Source organism: Nanorana parkeri, unplaced genomic scaffold (genome assembly GCF_000935625.1).
Source record: "Nanorana parkeri isolate BGI_ZX_2015 unplaced genomic scaffold, ASM93562v1 scaffold1692, whole genome shotgun sequence".
Classification (NCBI taxonomy): Eukaryota; Metazoa; Chordata; class Amphibia; order Anura; family Dicroglossidae; genus Nanorana; species Nanorana parkeri.
In genome coordinates, this window is record NW_017307960.1 from 8,829 (window position 1) to 21,096 (window position 12,268).

General features: G+C 43.0%; 1 protein-coding gene across 1 annotated transcript; it reads left to right on the plus strand.

The window, feature by feature from the left end:
* The first annotated feature begins 566 nt into the window (after positions 1–566).
* On the plus strand, positions 567–9,893 carry LOC108799319 (cysteinyl leukotriene receptor 1-like). The gene is made up of 2 exons (XM_018571175.1): positions 567–767; positions 8,856–9,893. The coding sequence occupies exons 1-2, from the start codon at positions 567–569 to the stop codon at positions 9,891–9,893; spliced, it is 1,239 nt and encodes a 412-aa protein (XP_018426677.1).
* Positions 9,894–12,268: the final 2,375 nt, after the last annotated feature.

Below are 12,268 nucleotides of genomic sequence, written 5' to 3' on the forward strand. Positions count from 1 at the left end.
ATAGAAAGTGTGACAGTTGGTGCAGGCGCCAGGTGTAAGGCGGCTCCAAGGGTCCCCGGCGGGCGCTACCCCCATATTCCACCGGAAGCTAAGGGTCGACCCCCGAGGCACGTCCCTCCATCGCTCCAGTCTCCTCACGGCACAGCATTTGACTGTGATTATCCCATCCCTCGTTAGTCGCCAGGAGAGACCAGATCAGGGGAATAGATTATACCCATCTGTGAGACAATCAATAGACATTCTAAGCAGTGAACTAAATAGCTATGCAGGTAGAAGCGGCCATATGGGTTGTATGGGGGGGCCGGGACTCAAATGGAAGGACTCCCGACCGAGTGGAGCCGCATCCCAACATAGTGCCGGGGCCCCGGCATTCCCCCCGCTGAGGCAGATCTGAACGGGAGAGACATATCCGGCCCCTGTTCGTTTGGCGATAGTGAGTCCATCGTGTGTGGGGGGGTGGATTTAGAGGGCCCATTAGGGACCCCGGGTGGAGCCATAAAAAGGATATAGTCTGGTCGGTGGAAAGCCCAGGGGTCTGGAGCCTGCCAACAGCAGCATAGGTAAGTATGCAAAATGTCACCTGGGTGTCCCTGAGGATCCGCGTGTCTCGGGTGCGTCAGACGGTCAGGAGTCCAAGCGGCTTCGGGGTGTGTAATCGTGGACAGGCTCTCTGGTCTGCGATGTCCCTCTCGTCCGGGGAAATTAGTGGTGGCGCTGGGAAATTCAAGGCTCGATGGGGCCACGCGGTGCCGCGGGGCGTCGGTTGGGTGAGGCAGCAGAAGAATCCCGGCGGGCCCGCCGGATCCGTCTAGGCTTCTGGGTCAAAAAGGGGGTTCCGGTCTGGGAGGATGATGCACTTTCCTTCTTGCGTTTAGATGTCATTTGGGGGGATCAGACAGAGTGGTATAAATCGCTGGTACGGTATAAAAGTGGAGGAAACCACGGAGCTCGTGAAGCACACGTCTTACTCCGCCATGAGCAGGACCCGCCCCCCAAGTTGTTATTTCTTGCTCTTGCAAAACACCTAAGGACAGACTAAAAAATTTCATGGATCCTATTCATGGCAACCATGTTGTGGTTGGACTTGCTGTGAACAGGATGATGCACTGGTATTTGAAGACCTAACCCTGATCTGAAGACCTTACCCTGATCTGAAAATCTAACCCTGATCTGAAGACCTAACCCTGGTTGGTCTGTATAACCTACAGCCACGTCAGTACGCTGGCTAAACCTCTCCCCACAGCAGGTGAGGAAACACCTCCAGAGGTGATTGGCCAACAGTTACATTCCATCCTACATCCATACCTCTACAGTATAAGTAGAGCATCATGGAAAATTAACAGAGTAATTCATATGGAGCCTGTTCTGAACAAGGCGGATTGCTGAAATTTTTGGTGCGCTCCCACCAGCAGGATAAACCGTACTGCCCAAAACAGTAAAGTTTATTTTGGTCTTTCCTTCCTTTTTTTATTCCAAAGCAAATCGCCAACTTTTTCAGGCCTCATTTTCTTTCTTGTATTTTTGTAATTTTTCCTGTTAAACATATTTCTATGCACTGCCCATCCAGGAACCTAAATGTACAAAATTCATTTGGAGTTTCTGCGCAACAAGCTACAAATTAGTACCCGAACAGAGAATTTGTTCTCTCATGGTGCCTGTTTGCTCAGTTGTAAGTTCTGTGGCTGCTGAATACATTCACATTAGTGTCAGTGTGTGGAAACTATCCTATCTGACTGACAGGGATGTGTGTGTGTGTGTGTGTGTGTGTGTGTGTGTGTGTGTGTGTATGGTTGCCTAGCAAACTAATCAGCTGACATACTGCAGGTGGTGGCAAGCTACCCTAAGAGCTTGTTCACACCGTTTCCAGCAAAATGTGCACACCTACACAGTTTACTAGACACAAGGATACACAAGGATACATTGGGTACACATACGTCTTGCTATGATTACACATACACGGTAATAGAGATGAGGGTCAGGTTAAGATTGGGTTTGAGGCGAATCCAGCCTGTTTCCAGTTCATGGACCCAGTAAACGAATGCACGATTTCTCCATCATAGCAACCAACCACCAATATTGCACTTCTTGGCCTAAGGTCAAAAGGCTTAGGCGGACCGAAAAAGGGGGCATTTTGATAAGTCAGCATCCTCAATATAAAAGCTTGGGTTCCCAGCAGCCATTATGACAATGTATTTAGCTATAATAGGGAAAGCACAGGAAACTCTGCTGATAAAGTACATACAGGGAGAGATTAGTGTTGGGTTTGTAGGTACTCATCTTTTGAAGTGAATGTAAACCCTTATTGAATGTCCTTTTTGTAACAAAATACTGTGTATCTTGGGAAATTGGGGTACATAGGAAGAATTTTTACATCTTAATGCTACTGCGTCTTTACAGCCTCTCCAGTCTAATTTCCACAGGGTATATTTCTTAATTGCTGCAGGCTACAGTTAATTTTTTTACAAGCCTTTTTTAAAATGGTGACACAGATGATACAGTATGTAAAGCACTACATAAATTGTTGGGGTTACATAAATACCTGTAATAATAATAATCAATAGGTATTGTTTAACCAGTAATTTAGTCACAATGCACATGGTAAAACATAGTTAAAGAAGGACCAATACACCTTGGCCTTCCTTTGCATTCCTCTGTTGATAAAAGTTACTGATGGTATTATGTGTAAATGTAGAAAAAAAAAAAAAATGTTAAAGAACATTTTAGCACCTTGGTTAACCCTTTTTAGTTTTAATTATTACCTTTAACCTTTTTTCTAAGCATTTTTTGCAGATTTTTTTTACTTTTTATACTGTATATAAACTATAAAAATATCACTCTTCTAGAACCCTTGTAACCCTTGCTCAGTGAACCCTTGTAACTCCCCCTTCAGCAATCTTCAAAGATGACCATCACTTAGGGAGGCCCCCATCCTAAAGGCCATTGGGATATGTCCTCGAAATACATGGAAAAAAAGAACAAATGAAGACAGCAACAGAAAAAAGCATCCTAAGACTTAGGGGTCTATTCACAAAGCTGCCGTATGCAGCCAAGTGAATAACCGACCCGAAGTGAAGTGAGCCAAACAATGTTTGGCTATTCACTTCAGGCTTGTACAGCTGATTTCAGCCATATATCGACCGAAATCAGCCGTACATCGGGTGGCTTCGGGTCGGCCAAACACTGGGCGGCATTTGGCTCGGCTATTCTGCTCGGTACCTCTGTGGTACCGAGCAGAATAGAAAAACAGTTAAAAAAGTAGAAAAAACCAAAATAGAAAACGATTGTGACAGCTAGCTCCGCCCAACTGTTTTCTATTGGCCGGGACCAGCTGTCATTAGAATTAGAGCTTGTCAGAGCCGGCAGTGATATGAAAGCCGACTCTGCTAAGCTCTCATCTTAATGACAGAACAGCATCTAAACAGCAGACGCTGTTCTGTCATTAGGATGAGAGCTTAGCAGAGTCGGCTTTCATATCCCCGCCAGCTCTGACAAGCTCTAATTCTAATGACAGCTGGTCCCGGCCAATAGAAAACAGTTGAACAGTATATGTATTTGACTCAGGGCTTAGCGACCGGATGGACTCTGGGATTAGCGACCCGATGGACGCAGGGATTAGCGACCCGATGGATGCAGGGATAAGCGACCCGCTGGACGCAGGGCTGAGTGACCCGCTGGACACAGGGCTGAGGGACCCGCTGGATGCAGGGCTGAGTGACCCTCTGAACGCAGGGCTGAGTGACCCGCTGGATGCAGGGCTGAGTGACCCGCTGGATGCAGGGCTGAGTGGCCCGCTGGATGCAGGGCTGAGTGACCCGCTGGACGCAGGGATTAGTGACGTGATGGATGTAGGGATTAGTGACCCACTGGACTCTGGAGAGTGACCCTACAGAGCCCACCATAGATGCTGCACAGCCCATCTGAGACTGTCTATGGTGGGCTCTGAAGGAGTCTCAGGTGGGCTGGTCAGAGCTGCATCCCCCTCCCTCCCAGCTCCTTCCCTCCCAGCTCCACTTACCTGCACACCGTGCCTCCTCTCCCGCTGGACTGGCCGGAAGTGACGTCACGACTTCAGACGAGCAGCTACGCTGATGGGGCCCCAGCTTGTCTCAAAGACGCTGGAGCAGCAATGCTGGGGCCCTGCGCTGCTAGGGCCAGGCCTCCGCCGGGCCCCTTACATGAGTATCTGCCGTACCCCCCTGATGGTGACCCTGTATATACAGTATATACATACAGTATATTAGTGGTAGTAGTCATGTTCTGGTTCCCATTCCAAAACACTCATCTTCTGCTGTGCATACTAATGACGCCCACTCCTCCACCAATGAGACCTGCAAACTTGGTCTATAGCATATCATATTCAATTTTTGCAGCATAGTCTTCCCTTATGAGCATATACTGTATATCAAGTGCCTGCAACTTATCTTTGCTCAAGGAGCCAATTCAGTGTACCCAGTGTGTTAATGGATGTTAATAGCAAAATTGTTCATGAACTTGTAGCACAGAGGACAATTTTTCTTTGAATGGCAAGAAGAGAATTTGAAACAATGTACACTGCAACTGACTGTTGCCTATTCTCTAGATGTGTCCATAACCTAAATTATATTATTACATTTCTGCACCACTAAATTGAGTATATTGGCAGCATATGTAGGTTAGGTCATTTTATCTGAGTGCAAGCCTGCAGCAATATTTTAGTAGTGTGCTTGTTGGTATTTACTAGAGGAAGGTAGAGGAGAAACTAGCAGCCAAGAAGCTGCCTGCTATCTAGTTTTTCTACAGGGGACGCATATGATTAATTGTAAGGTAAGGAGGTTACTGCACTATGGGTGCTCATTTTTTTTCCCTGTTTTAGAGCAGTGTCATAATGGTTCCCAAAATAGTGTTATTAAAGTGACTCTAAACTTGGGAGTTAAATCTTAAAAATACATTCAAGTACCATAACTTCTAACACTCGGCTGTAGATCCTCAAGTCATCTCTGAATTCATGCTGACACTGTCCTTCCTTCTGGAGGGTGGTTTCCTTTGTTACCTATGGTGCCTGTGTGTGTGTTGTAAAGTAGCCACCGCTCCAAGCTCACTCCTGTGATGGACTGCAATCACATGTTTAGTTTACTAATTTGTCTTGAGATTGTAATCCATTACGGGAGAGAGCTTGGAGTGGTGGCTACTTTACAACACACACAGGGACCATGGGGAACAAAAGTAGCCACCCTCCAGAAGGAAGGACAGTGTCAGCACCAAGTCAGAGATGATTTGAGGATCTACAGGATACACGCAGAAGATACATTTTTGTTAATAGTTAAGGTACTTAAATGCATTTTTAAGGTTTCATTTCTGAGTTTAGTGTCACTTGAAAGATACAACCTTAAATTCTAGACCAGGATGGACTAAAGAAAGAAGTCTGGCAGTCACCATGTAGATCTATATTCAGAGGCTATCCCCTCTGGGGAAAGTCTCAGAGGTCTGCTAGCTCTTGGGCCTGATTTGGGGAGTATTAAGTATTAATCTTCAAAATGTATCCGCAAGAGCACCGAAACAACCCACCCTCACTCTTCTAAATGGGACTATGTAAGTGAAATGTTTAACCTTGTTACCGGACTATAAAACCAAAGAGTAGACTTGTTCCTGGTTGTTGTTCAGATGGAAGAAATGTTTTTATAACCAATGTGTGTACTGTTGAATCAGCAACAAGCAAAATCTGTTAACGCTAAGAAAAAGCCTTTGTGCTATGTGTTCTAAGTTCTATGCATGTGATGTAGGTTAATTTGCTGCAGGCAGTTGGTCTAGTGGAAGAAGACTTAAAATATGTGGGGCTGACAGAACAGTGAATGGTGTAATGCACAACAAATACCTTAAGAATAAAAGTGAGCAGCTGGTTCTGGGTAGTTTAAGAGCAAAGGGTTGATCTGTGGAGGTGGCTGGTGGCATTCATTGAGCTCACCTCCTGTAACTTAGAGTACCTATGTCTCATGGGACTCTGGAGTGGTGATAACTTGCGCTGCTTGAACCTGGAACCATGTGCAACTAAGACCTTAAAGATTGTGTTACGGTACTTCTGCCAAGGCCTAGGGCCTGCCAGGGGAAGTACATGTGAGCCAGTCACCAGGAAGCACTCTTTGGTGTAAAACTTCAAGGTCATTCTTTAAACTGTAGTGTAGTCAGGGTACCCTCCTGCCAGTTGCACACATAAATCTCTGTCTCCTGTTAACATACTCCATCACTTGTTGCCTGGAAATAGTATAGAGCAGGACGAGTCAGAGTATGGTATTGGAGTAAGTGAGAATGGGCTTAGGGGAAGTGGGCAACCACCCCGTCTACTTTAAAATATATTGCCCAGGTTGCTGCATTTTTTTCTATGCTCATTAAATCCATTTTTTCGAGTTCACCCTCCATTTATTTACTTATTTTCAGTCCTTAGATAGATAAAGCATTGTGTACATGTATGGCATAAGGATGGCTGTAGGTTAATGATTTCTCCTGGGTGGAGACACTCCATTATGATGTACCTTGTATGAGTTAAATAGTTTGATGCCAGAAGTGGAGTTATCCAGATACCTTGAGAATGCATGTTTGTTCCAAGAAATGGTTGTTGGCTAGATGTATTTAAAATTGTTATTAACCTTTGCTTATGTGACACCATAAACAGAAATGTATGCTGTGAGTGCTACCGGTGTCTATCCCTGAATTGTATACATGGTCAAGCTTGTGGTTATTATATTATTGTATAAGCCTTGTAAAATTGACTTTTGTTATTCATGCTGTATGTGTTGAGTTGGTGGGGGAGCAGGGCGCTACAAAGAAGTTGGCCAAGGGAAGATAAAAGTATGGATCTAGCCCTGACACTACTGCTTTGTGTGGTGCTGATATGCAACCGCCAGCGGTCCTAGCAATCAATGACTAAAGCGGGGGGTGGGGGGGTAGGGCCTGTGCTGTGTTAAGGGTGCCAGGGGATGCAGTGGCCTCGGGGCCCAGTGTGTTCACTGTCAGGCAGCTATAACCCAGTGCAGGTTGGCAATCGTGGTCCGGGCAGTACCGCCACTCAGTCTGTGTCGGGACTGCGGTCTGCCAAGGGATCCCTGTTTAGAGAACAATATTTTTGGTATGGAAAATCAATATTGAAAAGTATGTAGGGAAATGTGAAAAAATAAATGTTAAAGAAGTCAGTTGAACATCATGTGAATAGAATTATGTTTAAACCCTATCAGTGACGCTTCATTACTTTGCATTGCAGAAATATGCAACGCTTAATCCCTTTGGGCATTTTTTTGTATTTCCCATTACAGCCTCAGTGACTCTTATGCTGCTGGTTGAAGTATGTGTGTATACCGTGTGTAGCAAAGAGAATTGTGCAAATCATCAATTTTGATGATTGGTTTGCATGATACAACAATCTTTAGGTCAACCAGTATGTCTGTATTCAATAAATTCCTTTGTGCACTCCAAGGGGACTTTTGATGATAAAATATTTAATCTGTGTATGTCTAATTTGTAGTGAACCTTTGTTTTTTCTAAAGGCTAATTTTTAGTACCATTTACATAAAAACGCTTTAATGATTTGTTCACCTGGGAAATTTGTCAGCTCTTTCCTTTCCCTCTGTCTCATTTGGCAACCTTTGTCCAGCTGTTATTTTATTGAATTTACCATATTTATAAGGAGGCATATGTTGTACAAGGATTCTGTAAACAATAAGTTCTTATGGTCAGTACAGCACTATAAGTGAGGCAAATGTAATTATTTGTAATATAGCCCCTCTCTCTACCTCTAAGTTCCTGAAAATACAGAACTTTAATTCAAAATGTTTAAAAACCAGTTCAACTTTTTGTAACATGCCAGTGAGCTAGTTTATCTTTTATAAATGTGACAGAAAGGTTGGCATACAGGCCCACAAAATTGTGTATAAGGAAATGGTATAGGGTGTATCTATAGCCGTAGCAGTCCAAGCAGCTGCTATGGGGACCAAATGATTAGAAAAAGATAAAACTTGATTACTTTTATTAGTTCGCCCCTTCCAATGAAAGCTGAGTCTCCGAGTAGTCAGCACTTGAGGACTGTGGAATTATCATTTTGAATGCCTGGCTGTTGCATGGTATTGTTCATTTACCGTACTCACTCTCACTGTTACAGGTTGGGAGGGACAAGACCTATAAGTGTTACTGGACTGCAGCAGAACAAAACCACTATGGCATTTCTGTGATCTTTTTTTATCTGGAGTGTGTTCTGTATACATTTCTGTGGAGAATCCTTAAGAAGCCAATGACATTGAACCATAGTGGATTCTAATTAAATGTCAAAAAAGCTACAGCTCGCGGTATACTGAGACGCCTCAGTATACCGCGAGCTACAGCTCGCGGTATACTTAGACGCCGCAGCTGAAGCGGATCCCGACAATTATGTCTGGATCCGCCCAGCTGCGTGAGTGACAGCTGGCTCTCCCTTTTTAGAGGCAGAGCCAGCTGTACCCGCCGCCTCCCCCGTCCGTTCCGCCAGTCAGCGCTGGAGGATCGGAGCGGGGAGGGGGGAATCCAGCCACTCTCCTGTCACGGCAGAGAGCCGTGACAGGATCGAGAAGAGAGCGAACGCCAGTATGTGTTCGCTCACTTCCGGATCTACTGAGCCGACCTGTGACAATGTCATTGTCACAGGTCGGCTAGAACTATGAGGATGAGTCAAAAGCACTCACCTCATAGTTCTCCCTTAAGTGTTTTATTGATGGACAGCCTATTTCAAAGTGTTTTCTTTATGTAGTTACACTGTACGAATTCTGTGGTTACACTGCATGAATTATAACAATTTAGTGTGTTCATGCCATTGGTATATTGAACATAACATTCTATATCATAATATTTTTTTTTAGATGGACACCCATGAAGGCAACCATACCAATACGAGCCATCCTTGCGCTCCAGAAGATGATTTCAAGCATCTGGTGTACACCACCATTTATATAATTGTCTTTTTCGTTGGACTGCTGTTTAATGGGGCAGCTATATACATCTTTTACAAGATAAAGAAAAAGAAAGGCACCTCTACTATTTGTTTACTAAATCTCGCCGCAGCAGACTTAATCTTCATAGTTTTCCTGCCTCTTAAAATAACCTACTATCTTAAAGGAGCAGTGTGGATATTTGGGGACTTCCTGTGCCGGGTTGCATCATTTTCTTTCTATTTCAGCATGTACTCCAGCATCTTCTTTTTGGCCTGCCTGAGTGTGTTTCGATACATTTCAGTAGCATATCCTGGAATAGTTAATAAGAAAAAAATAACCATCACCTGTGCTTGTGTATGGGTATTTACTTTTGCTAGCACTTCTCCCTTCCTGCTTTCTGGTACAGTTGACCGGGGTGGTGTAACCAGGTGCTTTGAGCCCACTCATCTGCAGATATGGAAAAGAATAATGTACTTGAACTATTATGCTCTAATTGTTGGATTTATTCTTCCCATGCTGATAATTGTAGTTAGCAATGTGTTACTCATCAGACACATCATGCATATGCCTATGGAGAAAAGAAGCATTAGAAAACAGGTCATTATGATTGTCCTAGTTCTACTTGTTTGCTGTGTCTGCTTTCTCCCATACCATGTTCAGAGGACTGTCCACCTCTATTATTTGGTCCACTACCCAAACATATGCAGCTTACAGAAGGTCCTCCAGAAGGCTGTTGTGGCAACATTAAGTTTAGCTGTTCTGAACACCTGCCTAGATCCTCTGTTGTATGTTTTTATAGGACAGGGTTACAAACAATGGCTACTCATGCTCTGTAGGACCAAGACATCTCAGAATGTGAAACCATTTTCAACAGATTCTAGCGACGTTAGTCAAGAAAATGCAGATGAAGTTCCAATGAATGAATATCTGCAAGTTTCCAAGAATGAAGTTAACAATGTTATCTAACAGTACCACCACAACAGTGTTTGAGTGTGTCACCTATGCAATAAAATGACCCATAGGCTAAACTGGTTGTCACTACAAATTCATGACCTCAAAGTCTAACCTTCCTAAAAGTTTCAGAGTTGCAGCCCCTTTAGACAGAGATGTCCAGTGTTAAGTATGGGTGTTGTTCTGAAAATGTCCTAAAGTCCTTAGAATTAAGTCCATGCATTCAGTAAATACTTTCTTTTAGAAATCAGTCTTCTACATAAATCCTAATCTCTCCCATTAGAGGAAAAGGTGCATAGAAAAATAGTATAATAAGTGGCAAAAGTCCAACATTTTAAAAAACAATGACCTACTCTATTCCTCTATCCCGTTTAAATGATCTATACAGTGTACTAAGAAATTTAACCATTGAGGATTGTGTTTATAGTTCTACCAAAGCAACAAGCCCAGTGTAAACATTTCTTAGTAGATGCAATGGATTCTTCAAGCATAAGGACAAGGTGGTGGGAAATTACTTGGCTGTCCTTCCTTGCAATATTGAATTTAGCAGAAAGGTAGATCTGTTAACTTTTTGGGTACAGCAGTAGTAACAGAAAAAAGTGGAAGGACAATAAAATTTGGCCATAATAATGTATTTCTTGTTTATAATTATTGGAAGTCTCACTAAAACTATCTCTAGAGTCCTCATATGCAATTCAATTGTGTTCTTACAGCAGACGGATAATCTTAAATACAAGAATACCTCCTTTGGACACAAGGCAATCTGTCTTTTTTCCAAGGCTGGAAGACTGAATCAATATAAAAGTGCCCCAAAATGTAATATGTAATATGCAGAAGAGTTATCTGATTGGATGTGCAGACAGAATGTCCTTGGTATTACATACATTTTTATGACAGTGCCCAATAGTAAAATCAATAAATGGCCCCCTTTTGGTGCAACATACTTTTTAGAGGCAGTTCCTCTCGATGAGAAAGGGTTAAAAGAGCTACACTTCATATACTGTAGCTTTTTGTCCACTCAGATTGTCCATCTACTTACTGTTTGGTTACACAGATTTTCTCAAAAAGCTCTGAGATGGAGATGACTAGGAAATCTTTGTGTAGTATGTTTACTTTAAAAGACCAGGAGAGTGAAGTGCATCCGAGAACAAATGGTGAGCTGAGAAGACGGATATCTAAGCTTCAAACACCAGTAGGTGAGCTTGACTGTGGGGATTGGTGGAGGATAGAAAATATGGACAATAAAGGCTCTTTTGTACTCCTTTTGCATTACTGGACAGTTGAATTTTGCTTCTAGGTGAGTGCAGAATGATTCAGATATACAAACTGAGACTGTGTTGTTACAACATACATATCTTTACATTTAACCTGTTGCCTAACATTAACCCTTGCCGCTTAGCCTGTTTAAATCCCTAGCCCTTAACTTGCCTCAAACCTGAGCAATTCAAACTGATGATACGGCTTTTGATACGGTACCACACAAACGCTTGCTACACAAGCTGAGGGCTATGGGCATAGATGAGGTGGTGTGTATGTGGATAGAGAACTGGACTATGATATAATGAAACAATTCAAACTGATGATGTAATGCAGAAATGCATAAACGTAACACTGAAAAACATATGTCAACATCCAGACATATAGGCAATTGAAATAACATGCAAATCTCACTTTTCCTGTAAAAGCTGATAATAACCTTAGCAGGTGTCTCTTCCTAAACCTCTTTATTGGTCCATTAATGTGATGGGTGGTCTGGCCAGGGAGGGAAATGGAGAGAAAGTGGCAAGTACAACTTTTTCAGGAAAAGTTGAGGTATGCCTATAATTTTATCTGCCATTTTCTCTGGATCTTCTTTTTCATTCTGGCATGTGGTTTTGACATGTTGTTTGCACTGAAGTTAACCTCACTAATGCATATTTTTTTTATTAAGAGGGTTATTCACAAAACGGTGAAGAGTTTGGAGAAGGCAGGAGAAGTGAACAATCTAGGCCAAAATAGCTGATTTGGAAAAATTCTGCAATTCAGCTCACTTTCCAGTTTAGCTATGTCGTCCTAGATTGTTCACTTCTCCTGTCACATGATACACCAGGGTTCTTCTTCTTCCATTGCTCTGTGGTCTGGGCAGTCCTTACTGATGCAGAGAGTGACACTAATGCCATCAGTGCCATTCTCTGCAGCAGTACACTGTAAATGAAGGGTACCATGGTGTTCAGTCTTTGGAGTTGAGCAACACTGAGGGTTATTCAACCCAGGAGACTGAGGATATGCTGCAGCGAATCCCCCCATCCTCTTGCTAAAAATTGTTAGACCTTTGTTACAATTTTATTAAATACATTAAAGATTAACTGTACAGGGTTATAGAGTATATGATGAATTCTGAGTTGCAGTAG

What these genes read in the sequence shown, in the direction of transcription:
- LOC108799319 (XM_018571175.1), top strand. Translation starts at nt 567, where the DNA reads ATGCAAAATGTCACCTGGGTGTCCCTGAGGATCCGCGTGTCTCGGGTG. An exon ending in TGCCGCGGGGCGTCGGTTGG is followed by an intron (nt 768 to 8,855) that starts GTGAGGCAGCAG and finishes ATTTTTTTTTAG; the next exon opens with ATGGACACCCATGAAGGCAA.